Below are 25,228 nucleotides of genomic sequence, written 5' to 3' on the forward strand. Positions count from 1 at the left end.
ACCACTGGTCCATCTACTGTAGCTCAGTATTGTCTTCACAGACTGGCAGCGGTTTCTCCAAGGTTGCAGACAGGAATCTCTCTCAGTCCTGTCTTGGGAGATACCAGGGAGGGAACTTGGAACCTTCTGCTCTCCCAAGAGTGGCTCCATTCCCTGAGGGGAATATTTTACAATGCTCACACTTCTAGTCTCCCATTCATTTGTAACCAGGGCAGACCCTGCTTAGCTAAGGGGACAAGTCATGCTTGCTACCACAAGACCAGCTCTCCTCTTTTGGCGATCTCAGGTAGCTCCTAAAGCACATTCATCATGTCATAATGCTGGGAAGGGGAAAAGAGGTTTGTGGGTGAAAGAAAGAGAAGTAAAGTTGTTTTTCATCTCTACCTGATCTAGCTGGAGTCCTTCTCTCTGGTTGGCTCAAGCACATGGCAAGCTGTGGGGCACACATGAGCAGCATGCATGAGCATTGTTTGCTGTAAGAGGGGTGAAAGAGTTTGGTGCCTTCAATGGGGATGGTTTTATAGGCAAAAACATGAGGCACAACTGAAGGGTTTCTGCTTAATCGGAAACACTATAGTGTCTTGGACTGCTTGTTCCATGTTTGGTATGACTTGAATATCAAATAGATTATATCCTGGGTGTTTTTTTCTCCTGTGTATTTCTTAGACAAAAGAAATATTTCACAAAAGAATGCTGAAGACAGCAACCTAAACAGAAGTGGAAGAGGGGGCCCATCACACTTTCTGGCATTACTCACCCAATCTTATTAACAATGGGAGGAAATGGGTTAGAAATCCAACTTAGCTTTGGGACTTCTTACTAACACTTCTCTCTCAGCCTAACCTACTTCACAGGGTTGTTGTGAAAGAGAAACTCAAGTATGTAGTACACCGCTCTGGGCTCCTTGGAGGAAGAGCGGGATATAAATGTAAAAATAATAAAATAATAATAATATACTCAAGAGGGACGAAGAGAGCTAGCATTCCTTTGCTTTTGTCTCTTTTGTTCCTCTGATTTGGTCTGCCCCAAATCTCTCTGTATATGCTCAGATGCAATCAGAGGGGCATTTCCTTTAGTCCATTACAGCCTTGTGATGACCTGGGAAGCACCATGAGGAAACACTTTATCAAAACGACCTGTTATTTCCGGAATGCAGCCAGCTCAAGCTTCTTTTCCAAACAGGCTAGGGAAAATGGCTAAGTTTCTCTTGTTTGAGGGGTGTACTGAAGCACTAAAAATGGTGTAGCGAGCAAGTCTGGTAACAATTATATGATGTGGCCTGAAAATCTTGTAGTAGATTATAAACAATCTAGAAACATATAGGACCGGGTATCACGATCAGTGAGACCCGGTTTTTCCTGGTGAGCGGGAAGAGCGGGCTAAGCCCACTCTCCCCACTCAAGAGCGGGCAGGGAGCCCTGGGCAGCCGGATCGGCCGCCCACATGATGGCCGGCCCCAAGACGGAGCTGGCGGGGACTGGGGAGCTCGGGGGCCGCGTGGCCCCCGGAAGCCCCATTATGCCCTGCGCGAGCGCGCAGGGCATACTGGGGAGACCCCTGAGCTGGGAGGCTCCCTCCTGGGCGGGGGTCTACTCATGAGTAGCTGCGGCGCAGAGCCACACTGCGGCTACTCACAAGCAGATAGCCCGGGTTTGCGGAGCGCTCACTCCGCAAACCCAGGCTAAGGGGAAGACTACAGGAAGGGTTAGCTGCTCCAGAACCACCGTGCTCGGCTGCAAGCCCGGTGGTTCTTACAATCACAAAAATCGGGCTAGGATTTCCTAGCCCGATTTTTGTGATCGTAAGAATAGCCCCATTATCAAGGCCACTGTGTTGCCACTGAAATTAGTCTGAATTTGCTGCCCTTTCCATTCTTTCTGTTAACTTGTATATCTATGTCTTGCCTCAGATCATTCTAAAAACATGGAAGGGATGCAAAAGATTTGTCAGTCTTGCTCTTCATGTATTTCCTTCATGTATGTACTGTAGAAATCATGGCCCACCTATTGCACTTCTGATGCTTTCCCATAGCTCCAAATGGGAACTGCATCAGCAGCACACAGATGCATTCCTTAGTAGCCACAGAGCAGCCCCACCATGAGAAGCAGTGCGGGCAGGCTGCAGAGTAGCTTGGAAGCATCTGGTAGGCTTGCCACCCATTCTTTATGTCAAAGAAGAGTTCTTTATTTAGCATTAGCATGTACCTGTTATTTATCAAAGAACACAGTTTGTTCTATATTTCCAGCACTCTGAGGTAGGCCAGTCACTGACTGCAGTGCACAGTGAAGAGGCTGGTTTCATGTTGCAGGCCTCTAGAAAGCAGTATTCTTCAGCCCTGCAGGCTGGATAGCAGATTGTACTCTGCTACTACAACTCCCATGATGAAGCTTGTTTTTGGAGCCAAAATGTTTGCCTTTGCCCCAGAGGCATATCTAGGGAAAATAGCGCCTAGGGCAAGCACTGAAATTGTGCCCCCCCCAACATCTGACACCCATCTTTCAGATAACTGACTGTTCTCAACTTCCCCCCAACATTATTATTAATGTTGGCTGACATTCTCATTGCATGCAAAAAGACCTAGCCTGCCAAGCCCCGCTGCAACTAATGAAGCAGCTTTGTGAAACCTCTCCATGTGCTAATATTATTATTATTACATTTATATGCCGCTCTTCCTCCAAGGAGCCCAGAGCGATGTACTACATACTTAAGTTTCCCTTCACAACAACCCTGTGAGGTAGGTTAGGCTGAGAGAGAAGTGACTGGCCCAGAGTCACCTAGCAAGTCTCATGGCTGAATGGGGATTTTTTGAACTCAGGTCTCCCCGGTCCAAGTCCAGCACTCTAACCACTACAGCACGCTGGCTCTAATGAAGATCCTCCAGCACAATTAAAATCATAGCCAGTGGCTGAAGAGGAAACACAAAACAATAGCATCTCTCTAGATGTGCATATTATTTTGGTGTTGCAACCAGCTTTTGTTCAGGTCTAATGTTTAAATCCTTCACATTTCAAATGGCCCTTGACAGCCCAAAGTATTGTCAGCAACTTACATGCTCCAATTTCAGAGTGCAAGAACAAATTCTTTTGCAATCCCCCCCCCCACATTTCTAGCTTATTAGAGTAACACTTAATATCAATCAATCAATCAATAAAATTAAATCAAATTAAAGTGAAATTAATTAAAAATGAATTTAATCAAAATTTAACTTTTGACATTCTGGCAGGCCAAGAATAATTTAAATTAATATGAAATAAATTTAATTAAAATTCAATCTAATAAAATAAGTACAAGACAATTTGTACAAAATACCTTATAAAATGCATTGTTCTCCCTAACCCCATCTTTGCCAAATCATCATCACACTGAACTTGGAGGACTTGTAAGGGGAAAAAATAGAGACTTTTTCTCATAATTTTGGATAAGATTACACTTTGATCAGAAGGGAGAAGGGGAAAGAAAGAGGAAAAGGCTGGGGTGAGAAGCTTCACTGGGGGTGGGGAGAGACGGGTGCAGGCTTTGAGAGGAGCCACTCCATTCCGCCAAACCTTTGTGCTTTTCCTTTAAAATTGCTTCCACCGTGGCCGAGTGATGGGGGGGGGTGAGCATCTGGCTAGGGATGGGAAAGAGAGAGAGCAAGAGAGATACAGAGCAAGAGAAACGGAGGTGGCGGCTTCGGAAAGAGAGTGAGAGCGCGATAGAGAGAAGGAGGGAAATGGAAAAGGCTTCTTGGGAAAGAGAGAGCGCAAGCGAGATACAGAGAAAGAGGGAAATGGAAGAGGAGGCTTGGGAAAGAGAGTGAGCGCGGGTGCCGGTGCATTTTTGTGTGTAGCTATTTTGAATGCATTTTGTGCCGAAAGGTGTAATATAAAACTCTGCAGAATGTTTACTCAGAAGTAAGACTCATTGAATTCAATGGCGCTTACTCCCAGGTAAGCTTGCATAGCGCTGAGCCTTAATTTTTGAATATAATGCAGCCTTATGCAGGCTTCCTCAGGTGGGGCGGGGCTTACTCCTAAGTAAGGGTGCATGGGCTCACGGCAGCCGTAGTCTCTTCCCTCTCCAAGCAAGGCTGCTCATTAGTGGCTCTTCACATCTTCAATATGATATAAATAACATACTCGGGTGAGGCGGAAACATTGAGTGGGAACTGCAGCTAATTATTAATTTCTAAGCAGCTACTCCTTGCCACCCTCACCTCTGCCTTTGGAAAGATCTAATTTTCCTGTCTCTTGTTTTGACACTTTGAATCCAGGTCTGCGTGCTGGGGAGAGTTCATAAAACTCTTATTTCATTGTTAAATCAACATATTCATTGCATGTCTTTCCCCTGATGGTATATTGTGTGATTCGTTAGGGTTGAAAAAGAGCCATTGATTCCCAACCGTGAATGAGCCAGCATGAGGACTCAACTTTCACCTGCCTCCTCAGTCAGTTAGGAATGTATCGAAAATGCAAGCAGAAAACACATTAAATTAACTGTTGGCTAATTTCCCTGGCCTCCCTCCGCTGTGATCCCCCCTCCCTTTGTCAGTTTGACCCTCAGAAATTACCATATATTGCAAGTTTCAAAGTACAGTGCTTAATGATTTGAAACCGTGACTAAACACTTCTCTTCCAAGCCCTCAGTCAGAGAAGCCCTTTTGCTCGGGTTTCAAAAGAGCGGGAGGCTGCAGCCAGAGGGGTTCCCGCTGGCGCGAGACAGAGAGAAGGAGGGAAATGGAGAAGCCTTGTTGAGGAAGAGAGAGAGCGAGATACAGAGGAGGAGGCTTGGGAAAGAGAGCGAGCACGTGGCGCGCGGGAGAGAAGGAGGAAATGGAGGAGGCTTGTTGGGAAAGAGAGTGAGCACGCAAAATAGAACTTGCCTTGAGAGAAATCAGCTGGCTGGTTAGTTCCCTCGTGGAGAGAGACGCTGCAGCCTGCATGCATGTGCACGTGCCTTCTGGGCAACAACACCTTCCCCTCGCTGACGCCTGGGCAGTCTATTGCAGGTGGAGGACAGGTGCCTGGATCGCAATGTGCCCCGCGCCGCCGCTGACTCTGTCTTCCTCCCTCCTGCATGTGTGGCCCCCGCCTGGACTGGCAAGGGCCGTCTATTGAGGCTGCCAGCTGCCTGGGACTGGGTCGTAATGCACCCCTCTCCGCTGCCGCTGCCGGCTCCGCCTTCTTACTTCCTCCTGTATGTGTGGCCCCCAGACTAGCTGGCAAACCACGTGACGTGGTTGATCCCCACACCACCAGGCGCTAGCCAATGGGAGAGAGCTGAGTGCCCACTGGAGATCTCTCTTGCAACTCGTGCCGAGGGTGGTTGGGGGCGGGGTGCAGCGCCGGCGGCAGCGGTGAGAGCAACTGGCGGGCAGGTGGGCCCCGTGATGTGGGGGGAGGAATTTTTTTAAAAAAAATTGAGATGGCGGGGCAGGCGGGCAGGGCATGGCAGGCACTTTTGCACCCTTTTCAAATGGCGCCTAGGGCACGTGCCCTGCCTGCCCCACCCTGGTTACGCCCATGCTTTGCCCCTGCAGGCAGTAGGAGGAGGCTGAGTCTTGTGCAGCAGAGAGCAGCCAGTCCTGTGAATGTGTGGCCCCTTTAGCAAAAGCCTTTCCCTAGAGTAGAACAGCCTAACTGTCTGTCATCATGGCATCTTCTTCTTCCTTCCAACCTCCAGCAAAAAAGGCAGGCGAATTCAAAAGTATTGTGAAGAATGGGGAAAGGAGTTCTTTTGGCGGTCTAAAGTGCATGATAATGATTTGAAAGCTCATTGCAATATATGCAACAGAGACCTTTTAGTTTTGTGCGATGGAGTGTGTGAGGTGAAAGAGCATGCAGCTGGAGAAGGTCATGTTTGCAACATTCAAATGAGGGGCCAAAATCAAGCCATTTCCAAGTTTCTAATTAATGAAAGTTCAACAGGAGCCAATAAGGTATCTCTTTATCATCTCTTGTTGTACCAGTTAAATGAAAGAATGAAAGAGATTTGAGGGGCTTTTTTGAGGGGCTTTCTCTGGTGACAAAGCTACTCTCACTTTATATGAAAAATGTTAAGAACTTTAGTATTTGTTCTGTAATGCTAATATGTGTATATTGCTGAGCCTGGATGGTTGCATCAAGCTTCCTTGTTTTATCTGTTCATTAAAACTTTTGCATTCTGTCTTTTTAGCAAGCTATTCAAGGCAGCTTACAATACCAAAATTGTACAAATATGGAGTAACCAAAAATACAGCAAGGAATAACTAAAAATACTTGTGGAAAGGAAGAGATGCACTCTAAGGGCAAAAAGCAACACACACACATATATTCCTACCATGCAAAACTTGCATCTCTGCAACTTTAATTTAACCTGCTATCTGTTTTTAGAGGTGTGCACGGTCCCGCACTGGAGTGGGGGTTCCTTTAAGGGTAGGGGGAGGGTTTACTTTCCCCTCCCGCCGCTTTCCCCCCTCCGGCGCACGTATTTTCGTCAGTAATTGAGGCAGCAGGATACCTCCCTGCCGCCCCTTCCCCCACTTGGCTGCAAAAGGCTTCAAGAAGCCTTTTGCGCATGCGCACGTCACGCATGCTTCACGTCTCTGCGATGTGCGTGCGCGTGGCCACGCATGTGCACGTCGCGGAGACATGAAGCGCGCGCGTGACATGTGCACGCACAAAAAGCTTCTTGAAGCCTTTTGCAGCCACTCAGGGGAAGGGGCGATCCGGCGATCCTGCCGCCACAATTACTGATGAAAATACATGCGCCAGAGGGGGGAAAGCTGTGGGAGGGGTGAGTAAACCCTCTCCCCACCCTTAAAGGAACCCCCACCCCAATCCACCCGAACCCTGAACCGTCCATGTCCGGACCAGTCTGGAGGCCTGTAGAATGGCCTCCGGACCAGTCCGGGCACATCACTATCTGTTTTAATGGGTTGAAATTGTATTGTTATCAGCTATGTTGTTTTCTTAAAATGCTGCTTTTCAAAATTGCTGTTTATTATCAGATAGCATTCAGACAAAGACACTCATGAGAACTATCACTGAGATCAATGAGAGTTCTCTTTACTATAGTAAGGCCCATAGATTTCAATGGCACTTAGTTATGGCTAACTTTGTCTGAATGCTACCTGTGCATTTTAGAACAAATTGCTTAGAGAGGTAGCATATAAATTTATTAGATAAATTAGATAAATTTAATACATTACACTACTAATAAAATTGTTCATGTTCTGACAAACACACACGATATTATTTTATTAAGGTTTTACAGTGAGGCTGTTCTCATGAGCAGCCTAACCCAGGCTAGGGATGCTTGAGTTAGGCTGTGTGTGGGGATTGGGCCAGATCCCAGCAGGGCTGCACTGCCTAGCCCGACGTTTTAGCCAAAGTTAAGGGAGTGAGCACTCCCTTACTCCCAGCTACCTGCTCATGGGTTGCTTCCAGCCTGGCTGCACACAGAGATGGGAGCCTAGAGCACCTGTCTCTCAGGGGAATCCCCCAATGCATTGCATTGGGGGATTCCTGGAGCTGTCCCAGCCTCCGGAGCTGTGCACCGCACTGCACAGTGCTCCTCGTCTGGGAGCATGGTCCGTGCTCCCAGGAATACAAAATTGCTCATCTGAGGGGAAGGTGACTTTAAGCAGCCAGTATTTGCATTGTACACCCAACAATAACTAGTAGGTTGTAAGCTTTTTAAATCTATTGGCATAGAATACCATCAATGCAGAATTAAAAAAAAACATTTTCTCTTAAATGGGCACAGTCAGGTATCTTCTTATATCAGCACACAGTAACAATGGTTGAACGATGAGGAAACTACTGAAAGTAATCCCATTGAAATTAAAAGGAAGAGTTAGACAATGCTTAACTTTGCATTTAAATGGGACTGCCATGAGGAGTTCCCTCATCGTCAGCCAATGAACCATTTTTCAATTGTTTTGTTTTGTTTTCTTTCCCATCTAATTTTAACTTATGTCCTTCCAAATCCTATCTCTTTAAATCCAAAGAGATAGGTCTGATGGGAGTGGTTATGGAGGGAGAGGACTCTTGAGTGGCAAAGGTCAGTGGCCAACCAAGCAACATTTCATCAAATGGCCTTATGCAAATGGCCTGTGCAAAGTCAGATCAGAAATGTGGGAATTCATCTGAAATTTGCAAAATCGGTAAAAAATCTGACATTTCCAATCCGAAATTGACTTTCCAATATCAAATTGGAAATGTCCAATATGATGTCAGAATTCATGTCAGGAGTTAAGCTGGGAGGTTGGAAGTACAAAATGGTAGAAACTACCATTTTACAACCTTCAAAAAATAAGATTTCCCCTCATAGAGGTGAATGGGAAAATTGAAAGAAAATCACCCAAAATCACTGGTTGGCCCTAGTACCTTAGAACATGCCATACATGTGTGGAAGGAGGTAAGGGAACCCTGTATTTAATTTGAAGAGAATTAGTTAATTCCCTGATTTTTGGTGAATTGTTTACATTTTTGTAAAAATGGCTAAAAATGGCTAAAAATGGCGAAATCTGGCTTGAAACAAGCCAGAACTTTACCAAAACTGTTGAAACGGAATACTCTCCTAGGACCATAATTCCATCAGCATGTGGAGTATCTGCTTTCATGAAAAGGGGTAACAGCATGTCCCCTTTGCCCCCGTTTATATTCTCAGAAAGGATGGGAATGCAGTTATGAATTCTGGCACTCGAGAAGTCCACATTGGGCAGACTCTTTATTACTTTTTTCAAAGCTAGGGGTATTTTTTAAAACTTGTCAGAATTTGGATTCGGAATCCAATCCAATATCTGACATTGCCAGCCCATCGAATCTAAATCTTTGCTGAAGCTGATTCAGGTTGGCTCCGAATCTGCACCTGAATTTTCTGAATGGGCCTTGTAGATATTCCTCCTATTATGCAGTCAGCTTGGAAAAATGCTAGTGAGTCCCATTGATCCCATTGAGTCCCAAAAATAGCTGTGAGTCCCATTGATCTAGAAATACTTATAATTTCTTTTTATTATTCTTCCACTCTCCCAATTGTAGATGACTTGGAAATGAGAGTTCCTTTAGCCGGGATCTTGGAAAACCAGGGAAATGAGGGGTGTTTTGTTGGGCACAGTATATACTGAAGATTGCACAAATATGTTGCATTGCAGGATGGCATCAGGTCTCATATGAATGGCAGGGAGACAATCTTGGCTAAATTAAAATCATATGAAATTAGATGAATATCATTCTTGTTCAGATCTGGAGATTAGCCATTTTTGCTACAATTTACAAAGTATTTATATACTTTTAATTCTACTTTATTTCATAACGATTACTCATAAATAATTGCTATAACCTGCACTGAGCCCCTGGACAAGTGCAAAATAAGAAGGGTATATTATAGTTTAACTACTTTTTACTAAATTACATTATTTTGGAACCCTTGCTTGTGATTCCAAATACTAGTGGCAGCATATTTCCAAGTAACAGAAATATCTCTTCATTGGCCCATAAATTCCCACAGCTATTGGCTGTACAGTTTGCTCTGCACTTGTTCTGATAATCATTTTCAAATGCAAATAGCTGACACCTTTTCAGCTGAAAACTATTCTGTACTTATAAATGTTTCAAGTGCAACTCTGAGAAATTCAGAATTTTCCATCAGTCATATTGCATCTCTTACAAGCAGGCGCGTAACAAGGATCGGGCAAGGGGAGACAGTTGTCTGGGGGCCCCACTGCCTGGAGGGGCCCCCCAGAGGCACCTCACGTGACTCCCCATTGCCCCCTGCCCAGCCCCAAGGCTCCTCAGCCACTTGCCCTGTTCGCCGTCTCTCCAGCTTGTTCTCCTGGCCGGCAATCCAGCAGCAGACAAGCTGCAAAGAGCTCCTTTTCTCCCGCCTCTCAGCTGATCGGCGGGTGGGCGGGGCTTCCACGGAGGTCTGGTGTAGGCCTCTGTGAAGCCTGAACTCGAGTAGGGCCCAAGCCAGCCAGGAAGGAGGAGGCAACCAGAGAGGCCTCCACTGTTTTCTGCAGCAGAAGACCCCCTGCTGCCAGGTAGAGTGTGAACTCCTTTTTGTGGTTACCTTTCCCACCCCCCGCCCCAATATATAGGGATCTGCTTGCCATAGGGCTTTGATATGGGGGGGAGGGACTGAGAAGGCTCTGAATATTTATTTTTAAACAGCTTGGAAAATTTGCTGGCTTAAAAAAAACTATCTAAAAAGTCCTAGAAGTGGCTTGTTTCATGGCAGAAAATTGCAAAAACTTCTGGAAGAAACAGTATTATATTTATTTTATTCATTCATTTATAAATGCACTTATGTTCAAGTTGTTTTGCAACCCAGAAGGTCTGAGTGAGAACTGTGAAGCATGTCTTCTGCTTTTATTTTATTTTATTTTTCTTGTGTGTGAACTGCTCCCCAATAACTTGCAGGGACTTCAGGGTAAATCTGGCCAACATGTGAATGCAGCACCTCCATAATTCCAGAGGAGGAGAGGTGTGTTAAAGGGCTTTAAAAGCCTCCTGTGAAAAACCTCCTGCAATCAAACTTGACTGAATTTGTTCAGAATTCTGAGAAAACAAACATAGGCTCACCCTGCATGGTTGAAAGTCTCCTTGGCTAATCTGCAGCGAGGGGCCCATTTTAAACATTCATCTTTCTAGTGTGTTCTAGGCATTAAAAGTAGCACAAATATATAGTACTCAATGTATATCACTATATATTGTGACGTGTGCGTATGTGTATTCAGTGAAATGTATTTCCAGGCAGCATACTTATTTTGGAATATCAGACTTAAATCCTTGGGGGCCTGGGGTGTGCGGAGGCCCTGGACTTTGAGTGGGGGGGGGCCCATTTTAAAATCTTGTCTCTGGGCCCACTCCAACCTTGCTACGCCCCTGCTTACAAGCACTTCAAACATAAATAGGTTGCTGAGATAAGGTCTGTGTGGTTAAGCTTGAAGATGGGACAAGTGGATGGTAAATTTGGACACAGTGATTTGTATAAAATCCAAATAGTTCTGGTCAGTGTGGATTAATGTAATGTTTCAGGTGAACTGCTTTCAGCAAAATAAAGCAAACCTATAAACTTGCATGTAATTGATAGCATTCTGAACTGCAAGACCACCAACAAAAATGGGACATACATGACTGGTTGGGGTATGTGTGTGCAGGTGGAAGAGGGGTGGGATAGAATAACAATTCTTTGTACATCTTTAAATAAGTACATCAGAGTTATTCTGTTAAGTCTGAATGCCCCAGAACAAAATACCAGAAGAGTCATTCTATTTTTCTTCTCATAAACATTCTTTGTACTATTGGATTTAAAGGGATAATTTGTAGCATGTGTATGTATGTAATTTTAATAGTTGATGCCATCATGATTCCTTGCTCACAGCAGAAGCACCTTTTAAGTGCCTACACATACATGCCAGCAAACCTAGGTTTGCCACTAATCATGTGACAGGAATATTCATAAACCTGTGTGTTTCACATATTACATATTTAAGTATACATTTAAAAAAATCATAAGTGTACACCTAACAAAAAAGATGTGTAAACTGGCACTAAGACAATTTTATGTCAGTTTAAAGAAATTTGAATCATTGTGGAAAGGATTCTTTGTACTGGTGTCCTAATTTTTCCTTGTGCAGTCAATGGACAATACAAATTCTTCTTATTGGCTGGCTCTGAGCATGTTTGACACCTTTTCAAGTATACTATTGATATTTAGCAAACATTTCAAATGTTTAAACAGAGCCAGGGAAACTCCTCGATTCCTTATTCTTTTATTGCTATAGGAATGGAAATAGGAATGAGGATTTCCACATTTGCTCAGGCTTCTGCAGCTGGAAAAAGAAATCTCTGTGTTCTTAAAGCTTGCTTTGGGGATATTTATCCAGGAGTATGACCTTTCAAAAACTGTGAGGAGGAAATATATGTTGTGAATATGTGCATGCCCTATAACTAATTTTGTGGCTGGTGAGCTAAAATTATCCCTTTGCTCTCTCTTCTCCCCCCACCCTCCACCCCCTGCTTTGCCTTATAGGTTTTCTAAGCACAGGAGACCAAGCTGCAAAAGGCAATTATGGATTGCTTGACCAAATCCAAGCTCTTCGATGGATTGAAGAAAATATTGGATCATTTGGAGGAGACCCCAAAAGAGTTACTATTTTTGGGTCAGGAGCAGGAGCATCCTGTGTTAGTCTGCTGACACTGTCTCACTATTCAGAAGGTAATACTCCTCCAAGCTATATACATTTAAAATGTTAGCTTTTAAAAGTGAGCTGCAAAAGCTGGTGGAACGTTCAAATAATCTATCAGAAATTATTATATCAACACTTCTAGTACTTCGGGGTTTTGTTGTTTTTTTTTGAGTTGACAGTATTATTTTCACTTGACATCTCAATAGGACCAATCAGGACAAAAATTATCTTAAGAATGAAGACATTTCCCCACTGTTATAAACAGTATTTTTGCCACCTTTGAAATATCCTACTTAAGTTAGTTTTTATGTAAAAAGTGCAATAGATATTTGGTAGGGAGGGGGTACAATTATGTCAGACTACACCATGTTGGCATATAATCTTATCAGCTTTTGGAAGCACAAATTTGAGGATTTGATTTCCATTGGATGAATTCCAGTGCACAACTGACCTTTACAGTAGGCACTGCAACCCACAGTAGTCACACCTCTGTCTTCATAGAATATGGGGGATGATGACTAGGCCAGCATGGCTTTTACACTCTGCCTACTTTTTGTACTTAAAGTGGTATGGTGTTGTTGTTTTTAAAGTACTGATTCTGCTGCTCCTCTTCCTCAGGTTCATGCTTCTCATGATAAAATGTGAAGCTGAAGGATGCATCTATGCAGACAAGTCCTTCCTTCAGACCAGAGTGTGAGGGTCTTTAATTTGGGCTTCAATATTAACATTAATTAGATGTTAATTAATTTGGGTTCTAGAATTAATCTAGAATTTTTTAAATATATATACACATCATTCTAGATATAACTTCTAGAAACACTGACCAGTGTATAAACAGTGCTTTTGGGGAAAGGAGAGATCAGGAAAAATTGCTCCCACTGAGTGCACAGAAAGACTCTGGAGTACTAAGTGCTATGGAGGCAATTTTCTTGCAGTACCTCCACACCATTAGTGAGGATGTTGGCCAGAGGTTGACATACAGATTACCCCTACACTGACTTAGGGATTTCCATTAAGAGAGCATATCTAAAATTTCCAGTGACTCCCTTTCTCTCTGTTGTGCTTCCTGGAACTATGTCCCTGTGGGTTTAGACGGAATTGTCTAAAATTTGTCTCCAGAAAGAAAACCTCTTGTTAGTGCAGGGTTCATCTGGATTTTGGCCAGTGTGCAGCAGGCACCATCAGAAGAGTCATTCCAAGATATCTCAAATCTAAAATACACATTATGCTAAGAAGTCTCAGGGTCAAAACACACATTATGATGAGCGTGTTTCTGGCCCTTGTGTGCTTCTTGTTGTTTGCTAAATTGTATCTGTGGGGCAGCTGATCCAAACTGGGAGTATGGTGTGAAGGTAAAGAAGCTATTTGACCTGGGAGGATGCATCTGGGAGAAAAGTGCCCATTGGCACTGTGTGTGTGTGTGTGTGTGTGTGTGTGTGTGTGTGTGTGTGTAAGGGAGAGGGAGAGGTTAAAGCCCTGGCCCCATGCTATTGTTTCAATCCGGATTGTGTCCACCACAGCTGCTATTTAGCCAAAAATATGCACACCAGAGCCAATTACATACCTAAAGCAATCTGTATTTTGGCCCTCACTGCTAAAGGGATGCCTCTCTTGAATCATGTCTGCTGCCATGTGCACATCATCTAAAATAAAGTATTACACTTTTTAAAAGTGGTGCCAATTGTGCAAATTTAATCAATCCGGCTACTCAGCTTAGACTCATGGAGCTGATTCATATGTACAGTTTAACTGGATTTAAAAATCCTAACTCTAATTCGTGCTGCAGATGTACAGAAAACAATTCCAGTTAGCCTAACTGGAGCTGAAAGAGAGGGGAACCCCTCCAAGTCTGAAAGGTCAAGATAAGATACGAAACAGGCTGTGGATGTAAGGGCACGGGCATCATGAAATAGTAGCTGCTTTTCTAAGTTTTGAGAACAGTTTGCAGGCTTCCTGGTAAATGATTCAGTTTAATGGGCTTCATCTTAAGTAAGTTCTCTCTCCCTGGCCCGGACTGCTCCATTGCCTTACAGTTAACAAATGGGATTACACAGAAGTAAATGATCTAGTTCAATGGGCTTCCTCTTTAGTAAGAATGCATAGGACTGCAGCTGTAAGATTGCAGACAGAGAAACTTAACTGAGGTTAGAGGGGAGTCCGCCTTCGGGCGTAATGCTTCGGTAGCATAACCACAGTTATCGGCAGCGAACCGTAGGAAAAATCTCGGCTACAAATTGGAGTTAGTTGGAAGAGATTGGAGTTAACTTTTGAGGCTTAACAGCAGTTTCCTGTGTTCAGGCGTACTGCTGTTACAAACACTGTTAGTTTTAAATACAGTTAAACTGTACGTGTGAAAGGGCTCATGGTGTAAATTGAATAAGGCTGCAGTCCTGTGCAAACTAGTAAGCCCCGTTAAAAATGGAGGGACTTAATTCTATCTATCTATCTATCTATCTATCTATCTATCTATCTATCTATCTAAAATATTTATACCCCATCCCTCCAGTACACTACTGCTTGGGGTGGCTCACAATAATAAAACAGATACAATGTAAAATAAAAATAATGAAATTAGCCAAATTAAGTAAACAAGTTAAAAGTCAGGCTAAAACCACAATCAGAATTAAATTTCAAATTAAAAGCTATTTTAAAGCTAAAAATTGATAATCATAAAAACTAAAGAACCTATCAGATATAACCAAAGATGGAGCATTAAAAAGCCTCTTTAAAAAGATGTGTTTTTAGTTATTTTTTAAAAACACTGAGGGAGCAAGCATGGCGAAGCTAAGTTAAACAATTTGAACTAGGATTGTGCTATGTATGATTTCTTTAATCGAACAACAGCACAAATACCTTTATTTATTTATTATTCCTCATATTTTTATATTGCCTGTTATGTACATCTCTAGGTGGTGTACAAAATTTAAAATACAATATAAAACAGAGTAAAAACAGTTGAAATTTCACAAAATACAGTAAAAACAATTTCATAAAATGAAAAAAAAAAAGAGAACAGTTTAAAATTATATGTCACTCAGTACCTTTCCAGCTAATAACCAGCTACAGTGGTCCCTCTACTTACAAAATTAATCTGTTCCAAATGCACATTTGTAAGTCGAAAAGTTTGTAAGTCGAAAAGCGGTTTCCCATAGGAATGCATTGGGAACGGATTAATGCGTTCCGGAGCCTAGAAAAAAGACCCAGACCCCCAGTAAGGCTTGCAAACTGCACAGGAACATTTCTTTTCAAGAATAAACAGGCAGTAAACAGGCAGGCAAGTCAAGGAAACCGCATGTAAAATTCGTAAGTCGAGGAAACCCCATCTAAAAATTTGTAAGTCGAAAAAACCACATCTAAAACCGGATCTAAAACTGCCGTTTGTAACTCGAAAAATACTTATGTCGAGTAGTTCGTAAGTCGAGGGACCACTGTATTTCATAGTCAAAATTCATTGGAAGCTTTTTTGTGATTTAATAATAATAATAATAATTCGATTTCTATACCGCCCTTCCAAAAATGGCTCAGGGCGGTTTACAAAGAGAAATAACAAATAAGATGGCTCCCTGTCCCCAAAGGGCTCACGTTCTAAAAAGAAACATAAGACACACACCAGCAACAGTCACTGGAAGTACTGTGCTGGGGGTGGATAGGGCCAGTTACTCTCCCCCTGCTAAATAAAGAGAATCACCACGGTAAAAGGTGCCTCTTTGCCCAGTGATGAAATGAAGAAGGATCATAATAGACACACACTGTACACACATACATACATTTTATTAAAAATCATGAATTTCTGGAGTAACTTTATATGTTTTCTGATTAAAGCACCTTACCTGTGTTGTTTTGACTAGAGTCTCTAGTTTCTCCCACCTGAAATTGAGTCCATATGGGATCCATTTTAAACATAATTCTTGCTACGCTCTACTGATAAAGAGCAGCTTTAGATCAGGTTGTGGTTGTTTCACATCACTGGAGCACAGCAAAGAAGTTTTACTGTGCCACTGAATCTGATCCCAAATTCCCAGCTTCTAAAACAAGAAGCAGATATGTTCAAATTCATTAAACTGGTCAATGATTAAATGGGGAAAAAATCCCTCCACAAAATGAGAAATGATGTTGCCCAATAAAACTCCTGCAGCAATCCTATTACACTGATTTTTGCCTAGCTTTTTAAAACCAACCAACAAACAACAAATTACATGATGCATGCCTTCTGTGAGACCTAAGAAAATGTACAATTTTCCTTTGACCTTTTTGGTAGTGAAGAGTTTATTTGTGCAAGTCAGTCACATGAAAGATTGTGGCTGTCATTCCATTCCATTAGCTACAATTCAGTTTATTGAAGTTGCTTATATATGCAAAGGAGACTGTGGGTGATGACATTTTCTTCATTCTTTCATTCTCCCACTTTCACACCTGAAAATACCATTGGTCCATCTAGCTCAGTATTATCTACAATGACTGTCAGAGACATTACAGGCTTTCAGACAGGGAGGGATTTCTTCAATTTATGCCAGGAATTTTAACTGGGATGTTATAGATGCAAAACACTTGTACAGTCCATCCCCAAAGGTACAGCTCCTTTCCCTTCTGGTAGGTGAATGAAGAACACAGTGCCCTTTCCTTGGTTGGCTTTATGAAGCTTCAAAAGATACCTAAGAAACAAACAGAAATATCATGGCCTCTACTGCATAGGGTCCTTTCACAACCATTTCCAAATAAAAACACAGGAATAACCTTTGCTCCAATCAGCAGCTATTTAAAATAAAACTGTACAGGACTTTACAGCGGAACATCCATAATTTCCTCTTATTTGCACCCCCACCCCCCTTTGAGCCAGAATTCACTAAAATCCAGACCAGGTCTTGTTTTTAACTGGCAGGGCTCAGCCATAAAAAACCTGTAGTAATAGATGGTGTCTGAGATGTAGTGTCTGAGAATCTTTCTTACACTACCATATAACCATAAACAATCTTACTTCTGGAGTTCAGAACATAAGAACAGCCCTGCTGGATCAGGCCTTTTCTCCTGCTGTTACTGTCCTGCAACGGGTATTCAGAGGCATCCTGACTCTGAGGCTAGAGGTAGCCTCAGTACTCCTTACTTCCCTCCATTGTGAAAACTTTCCATTTATACCTACCCTCTGTTTCCTGTCCTTCAACCAGTTAGCAATCCACACAATTATTTGTCCCCTTATCCCATGACTGCTAAGTTTTCTCAAGAGTATTTGATGAAGAACTTTGTTGAATGCTTTTTGGAAGTCTAAGTATACTATGTCGACTGAATCACCTCAATCCACACACCTTCTGACACTCTCAAAGAACTCCAAAAGGTTTGTGAGGCAAGATTTCCTTTGCAGAAGCCATGCTGGTTCTTTCCCAGCAGGGCCTGTTGTTCTTTGAGCTTTACAATTTTATCCTTGACGATGCTTTCCATCAATTTGCCTGGAACGGACGTTAAGCTAACTAGCCTGTAATTTCCCAGATCGTCTCTGGATCCTTTTTTGAAAATCGGTGTTACATTGGCTACTTTCTAGTCCTCCGGTACAGAGCATGATTGCAGGGATAAGTTATATATTTTTGCAAGGAGCTTGGCAATTTCACATTTGAGTTCTTTGAGGACTCTTGGATGGATGCCATCTGGCCCTGACAATTTGCTGGTTTTTAATTTTTCCAGACAGTTTAGGACATCATCTCTTGTCACTTCTATCTGATTCAGTTCTTTAGCCTCCATCCCTGAAAAGCCTGTTTCAGGAACAGGTATATGCTCAGTATCCTCTGCCGTGAAGACAAACACAAAGAACTTATTTAGCTTCTCTGCAACCTCTGTATCCTCCTTAATAATCCCTTTCACTCCCTCATTGTCTAATGGTCCAACTGCCTCCCTGGCAGGTTTCCTGCAACTGATGTATTTAAAGGTGGTTTTTTTTTAATTCCCCTTGCTGCTTTTAGCTAAATGTTTCTCAAACTGTCTTTTCACCTCCCTTATTGTCACCATGCATTTCTTTTGCTATAGTTTGTGTTCATTTCTGTTCTTTTCATATGGACAGGCCTTCCAATTTCAGAAGGAAGTCTTCTTACCCTTTATGGTTTCCTTGATGATACCTGTTAGCCATGCTGGCATCCTCCTGGACTTAGTGGTACCTTTCCCCCTTTGGGGTATACAGTTTAACTGGGCTTCTAGTATTGTGGCCTTGAATAAACTCCATGCATTCTGGAGGAAAGTGACTCTCCTGATTTTCCCTTACAGTTTTCTTCTCTCCATACTGCTCATTTTGGAGCAGTTTCCTCTTCTGAAATTCAAAGTGTCTGTGTTAGACTTCGTTGCTGATTCTCTCCCCATATGTACGCTGAATTTGATCGCACTATGGTCACTGTTCCCTAAAGGGTAGATGACACTGACATCATGCACCACATCCTGGGTGCCATTCAGGATTAAGTCCAAGGTCTCCTTCTCTCTGGTTGGTTCCATGACTAACTGTTCTAGGGCACAGTCATTCCATGTATCTAGAAATCTGATGTCTTTGTCATGACCTGACTGTGAATTTACCCAGTCTGTGTGTGGGTAATTGAAGTAATCCTTATTACTGCCCTGCCTCTCCTTGATGCCTCCCTGATTTCCTCCTGCAACTCCTAGTCACTGTAAGCATTTTGATCTGGAGGGCAATAGCACGTCCCCAGTAGCACATTTCTTTCAGGCCTTGTATTGTCACCCACAGGGTTTCTGTAGAGGATTCCTGTCCTCCTAGGTTTTCTAGCTTGTTAGATTCTATCCCTTCTTTAACATACCGTGCTACTCCACCTCCAAGGTGCCCCTCCCTGTCCTTTCTATGGAGTTTATATCCCGGGATAACAGTGTTCCACTGGTTCTCACAGTTCCACCATGTTTCTGTTATGCCCACTATATCTATTTCTGTGTTAGCAACCAAGCACTCCAGCTCACCCATTTTGGCTCGGAGGCTTCTGGCATTGGCATATAAGCACCTATACGCTGGATCTCTTACGTGGTATCTACTATCTTTCTTTTGTCTCTTTGCTAGCCAGATAGCACAGCCTTCTGTCTGCTTTTTATGTTGCATGAATGGACATCTGCTTGTGCAATGGGGCTTTGATGCCAAGTCCCCCTCTATGGCCCCTTCAGTGCCCCATAATGATTCTCCTGAGCATCAAGGAAACATTGACAACAATGTGGAATAGAGTGTAGGACAGGGAATCCACAGAAATCAAGCACAGACATCTTCTGTGAGCAAATGCTGGTACTTGGTTTCCCACCCTTCTGCAACAGCCTACCCCATGGCTATTCCACCCCTTCTGGTGGGCTCCCTGTCACTCATGAGAGGCTCACACAACTCCAGGTGCAACTGATTGTGCTGCTGGGAAACCAACTGCTTTCTTTTTCAAATTCAAATATGAAGCATTTCCTAAAAAATAAGGTTCTTTTAGGTCATTCTCAACAAGTATGGGAAAAAACAAAACTCCAAACTACTGGTTGACCTTCTTTGCAGGTGTGTAGCTAAAACTGAACAAGGGTGGCCCCTGAGGGAGATGATAACTTTCTGTTTACTCTCCCTATCATACCTCTCTGAGGAAGGTACCATCTTCACTTTTTGTCCCAGGACCCACTCCAACCTTGCTATGCCCTTGCTTCTTTGAGTTTAAAAATGTAATTTGCAAATCTACAAAAACTGGAGAGAACTGTGTGATTAAAGAAAATGAAAAACACTAGGTCCACATGGTGATTTAATGCAGGCAGGGTTCCAGATTGTGGCTTTTATCCATATGTAAATCAAGATATGTTTCCTGAGATATAATAAATGTCTGTGAAACATTTTCACCCCTAAATAGTCATACCAGATTCTGAACATTAAGAACTAGCAAGAATTTTTCTACTAGTAGGTTAGCCACCAAGGAAATGGAAAGGAGCCAAATTATTCCTTTTACACAACTGCAGTTACATTTGCTTTTCACTAAAATGTACTTCCTCTAAGTGACGTACAAAGGATTCCTTTGCTTGGTAAACACTGCCTGTTTATGTATTTTCATTTTAAAATTTGCACCTGCAGGTCTGTTCCAAAAGGCAATCATACAAAGTGGAACAGCTCTGTCCAGCTGGGCAGTGAACTACCAGCCTGCCAAGTACACTGCCATCTTGGCAGAAAAAGTGGGCTGCAATACGTTGGACACAACAGATTTAGTTGAATGCTTTCGGAACAAGAACTACAAAGAACTCATTCAGCAGACGATCACACCGGCTACATACCACATTGCCTTTGGGCCTGTGATTGATGGTGATGTAATTCCAGACGATCCACAGATTTTGATGGAGCAGGGAGAATTTCTCAACTATGACATCATGCTAGGCGTAAACCAAGGGGAAGGCTTAAAATTTGTCGATGGCATTGTGGATAATGAAGATGGCGTTTCTCCAAATGATTTTGATTTTTCTGTATCCAATTTTGTGGACAACCTGTATGGTTATCCGGAAGGGAAAGACACATTGCGAGAGACCATTAAGTTCATGTACACAGACTGGGCAGATAAGGAAAATCCTGAAACACGAAGAAAGACTCTGGTAGCATTGTTTACTGACCATCAGTGGGTCGCGCCAGCTGTTGCCACAGCTGACCTGCATGCCCAATATGGATCTCCAACATACTTCTATGCATTTTATCATCACTGCCAGAGTGAAATGAAACCCAACTGGGCAGATTCAGCACATGGTGATGAAGTCCCTTATGTCTTTGGCATTCCCATGATTGGCCCTACTGAATTATTCAACTGCAACTTCTCAAAGAATGATGTCATGCTCAGTGCAGTGGTTATGACATATTGGACAAACTTCGCCAAAACTGGGTAGGTTTTTATTGCATGATTGATTTTTTTGCATATGCCACTTTTCTGAAATGTTATGGATAAGCATTTGGTTTTGGCATTCCAATGACATGCTACAGTTTGGGGCAATTATTACTTCACAGAAAGTTCCTTTCATAGAATTATAGTAATATTTTTAGAATACTGTTGTGCAATAGTAGAATAATGTCATTTGTGGACTTGTAAAAATAGAAAGGCGATCATGCAGGTCTCTTCTCTGGTCTAGAAAATGCTTCCTTTCTTGTGATTTGCAGACCTTTTTCACCACAACTCATGTACATAGAGGAGGCACATCTCTTTCTGCACTATGTAGAACTGTAAATGATACTAAAAAAACAAAAACCCAGAAGAGAATCCCACTTACCACACAGAGACTCCTGCTGATAATCAGGGCCACAGACTTAAACTGCTTTATTTCCAGGAAGTTCAGGAATTGCTGGTGCTCGCTCTTTAAAGAGGTCTGGTAATATTGAGCAGAGAATTCTCATTCCTCTCACTATCATGAATAATGGAAGTACAGATACCAGAAATTCAGTAAAATTGATATAGTTTTGTAATGTAGCTTTGACCTGCTTCTGTGCATAATCTCCAGGTTGCCAAAGGTTTAATGGTTTATCCATCTTTGCTGTCATCAATATGTATCATTTTCTTACCTAGAAATTCTTTTTGCCTACGCTATCATTTTCTTTTTATCCTTTCCTTTGGTTTCTAGCTAATGTGAAGAATGATATATTGCAGTTTTATGGGAAAACAATGCAGTTATTAAGCATGAATTCATGAAAACAACAGGACACAGGTGAAGGCTACAAAATGCACAGCATATATTTACTGAAGGAAAACTAAAGTTTTATGTTGATAAAATAAAACCTTTGTCCATCAGCCACAGAATTACCTAGCTGGCTTTCTTAAAGAGAAGAGAAAATGAGAAAGAGATGGGTCTAGGAAGAATAACAGGTTCTTTTTCTCATCCCAGACTTATGTTTGGAATTAACAATATTTTGTAGAATCTCAAAATTAAGCAAAAATTTATTTTATGTATTTTAAATTATATGTGAAAACAAATAAGGAAAAGCAATATTAGAAGTGGATGTAAGGTGCTTGTTAAGAAAGGTGGGAAGGCATTTTCTGAATAATTTTCATAAGGAATTATTGCAGTATTTTCTCCTCTCAACAGCAAGCAGAGTTTGTTCTAGTTTTGTTTTTAAATTTGACACCCCCATCTCTTTTCTCATTTTCATACTGAATTAAAATAAATATCCTCATGGTGCATTAAGGCCCTATAAATCTTTCCACTGAATGTTTAATGGCAGAACTGGGCTTTCAGAACTGCAGCTCTACTGCAGTGCAGAGAACGGTATGCAGCAATACTGGAGAATTAAGAGATGTGTAGTGTCCTGACATATTTTGGGGTTTAAGCAGATCTACTGTATTTAAGGAAGCCAGGAGGCATCCTAAAATGATATCCTTTGTGCAGTCGTCACACAAAGCAACAATTAATAATGTTGTTGCAAATTCAGAAGTGAAGGCACTCTCCATGACAGCCTGCATCACTATGCCCTCCCCAAAAGCCAGAGAAGCCAAGAAGTAATGGCACTCTGTCCCTGCGCATCTCCCCTCCACTACAACCCTGATGGTATAAGACCAAAAAAAAAAAGAGAGACATTGATAGGGTTATATCCTGTTCTGAAAAAAGAACAAGGGGGCTCTTTCTAAAAGTGCCATTGCTTTCTCCTGAATTATGATCCCAACCTACAGTTCCACCTGTTAAAATAAAGCACTTCCAGCTCTTCAGCTAGAGCTACCACAGCTATTTGATCCTGAAGGGGTTCCCTAAATCATTGATAAAATAGGCATTTGAAGCTAGTCAAGACAAAATGGCAGCCATACAGAAAGGAGTGGGATGACAAAGTTTCAGTGGAACAGACAAAACTCTTCCAGGTTGTTTTTTAAGACATTTCATGAAAATAAATTATGTTTCTTTAAGATTAAAATGGTGCTGCCAATAGGTTGGACTGGAAGTGTACATTGTTGTGGATGCTACAGTATTGATAGCAAATAGGTAATATTTAAGGTTTATTTGGAAGTGAAAACATTGTTAGCACTGGGATAGTCAGTCAGATCAGGAGAAAACATGCTGAAGTGAGTGGACTGCCCTGAGCGAACTTGCAGCCAGGCAAGAATGGTAGCATATAATTAAAGCTTTTATTCTAGTTATGAAACAGTGTTTGTAAAGGCAAATATGTAGGTGTTTAAAATATATGGGAAACCAATTCCCAGGATGTCAAGACCTTCACTGTGTGCTTATTATTTATATTACTACTGTTATTGCTGCAGGGTGTTAACAAAGCTTAGACTTCTTCATGTTTCAAAGAATTACAAAAGCTCCCTCATGAGCCCATCTATTAGTATTACAAATAATTTGAAGCAGGTACTTTTCTAGTCTCTAAGAAGCCTGGAACAAGAATTGCTCATTTTAGCTCCACTTTCTTTCTCTTGGCAATCTGTGTCAATGTCATTTTTTCTCTCTGTTCAAGCCCACCATCCCTCCCAAGTCTGGATGGATGGATGGATGGATGGATAGATAGATAGATAGATAGATAGATAGATAGATAGATAGATAGAGAAAAAAGTGTTGTATGGAATGTGTTGTTTCCCATGAAAGTTAGTCATGCCTGTCCTCTTGAATTCCCATCATGTTTGAAACTGGTTTTTCAAGATAATCTTTGTTGGGTGGGTTTTTCTTGTTTTGTTTTTGGGTTTTTTTGGACCAGGGATCAACATTCTATTGATGCACTTTCAGACTGAGTAAATGCTTAACAAAGTGAATATTAAAGCTTCAACCAACATTGCATAACAGCTATCATTTATATTGTTTTGCCTGAGCCGGTTTTGGGAATATCTGGCACAATGCACAATCACAGCATTGTTATTCATGCGTTTTAGTTTGCAGAGGCTGATATTGACCAGTCATGCCGTATTTTACGGACTATAAGACGCATTTTTTCACTCGAAAAATAGCCACCAAAATTCAGGTGCGTCTTTTACTCGCAAGCCTGCCCGAGGGGGGGGGGGAGTATCCCCCAGCAAACAATGCTAAACGATGCTATTAACTCTGTGCAGCCTGGGGACTGCTGCTCCAGCTCACCCTCCGCCGCTAGGCCTGTGGACTCCCCGATCGTGCAATTACATCACCACCAGAAACACCATTGTTTTCAGCTTTCTGTTTTACTTTCTGCAAGCATATTCAGCTGAAGAAAGTGTAAAGAATTAAGAAAGCCGAAGTGGTAGCCGCTCCCTCCTCTGGTATGTGCATACTGATGAGAACCGGAGCGCTGGAAAACGAAAGAGGGTGGTGTTTTTTTTTAAAATAGAGTCAGAAGCAGGTTGAAGAGAAAACAAGGAGTGGAGTACCAACAATTGAAAGAGGACTTATCTGAGGCGAGGAGAACAAACTGAAGCAAGGCTGAAAGTCCTTTCCTGGAGCTAGCAGGAGTGAAGAAAGTGAAAAGAATTAAGAAAGCAGAGCTCCCTCATCTGGTATGTGCATACTGGTGAGGAGCGGAGAGCTGGGAAACGAAAGAGGTGTTGTTGTTTTTTAATAGAGTCAGAAGCAGGTTGAAGAGAAAACAAGGAGTGGAGTAGCAGCAATTGAAAGAGGACTTATCTGAGGCAAGAAGAAAGGCTGAGAGTCCTTTCCTGGCGCTACCGGTAGCAGGACTTTTCGGTACAGTTGATAACAGTTTAATATGTTAAAACCCTGAAAAACTGGATTAAAATTAAGGTGCGTCCTATAGTCTGTAGCGTCTTATAGTCCGTAAAATACGGTATATATTCCTTGCATTTGTCTGTGCTCTGCCTTTCTTGATCTCTATGTCCTGTTTCTGAAGAGTGCAGATAGATGACAGTGGCTGACATGATGCGCAGCCTGCCATCCCCATGATGCTCCATCCTGGGCTGCTGTGAACATATAAGGCAGCCCCAACACTGTTCAGAACAAGCTGTTGCACAAGCCACAGTTTTTCCCATTTGCCACTTTCACAAAAGGTTTCTCTGGTGTAGCACAATTGGCTACAGAAAGAAAACATTGTTCCTTCACTTCTTCATTCCAGCAGTATTGGAAAATGATGCAAAAATGATCTGTATGAGAAATGTTTGTTGTAAACATGAAGAGAAAAGAACTCTTCCTCTTTTATCTCCAGAAATATTT

General features: G+C 42.2%; 1 protein-coding gene across 5 annotated transcripts in view; it reads left to right on the forward strand.

The window, feature by feature from the left end:
* Positions 1-25,228, forward strand: part of NLGN4X (neuroligin 4 X-linked) — a 318,752-nt gene that overhangs the window by 280,882 nt on the left and 12,642 nt on the right. For all 5 annotated transcript variants that reach the window (XM_053306970.1, XM_053306974.1, XM_053306972.1 and 2 more), the window contains 2 exons: positions 11,998-12,183; positions 20,214-21,003. In XM_053306970.1, coding sequence (XP_053162945.1) covers positions 11,998-12,183; positions 20,214-21,003 — 976 coding nt within the window. The remainder of the gene's footprint in view (positions 1-11,997; positions 12,184-20,213; positions 21,004-25,228) is intronic.

The sequence above is a fragment of the Hemicordylus capensis genome, chromosome 3 (assembly GCF_027244095.1).
Source record: "Hemicordylus capensis ecotype Gifberg chromosome 3, rHemCap1.1.pri, whole genome shotgun sequence".
Classification (NCBI taxonomy): Eukaryota; Metazoa; Chordata; class Lepidosauria; order Squamata; family Cordylidae; genus Hemicordylus; species Hemicordylus capensis.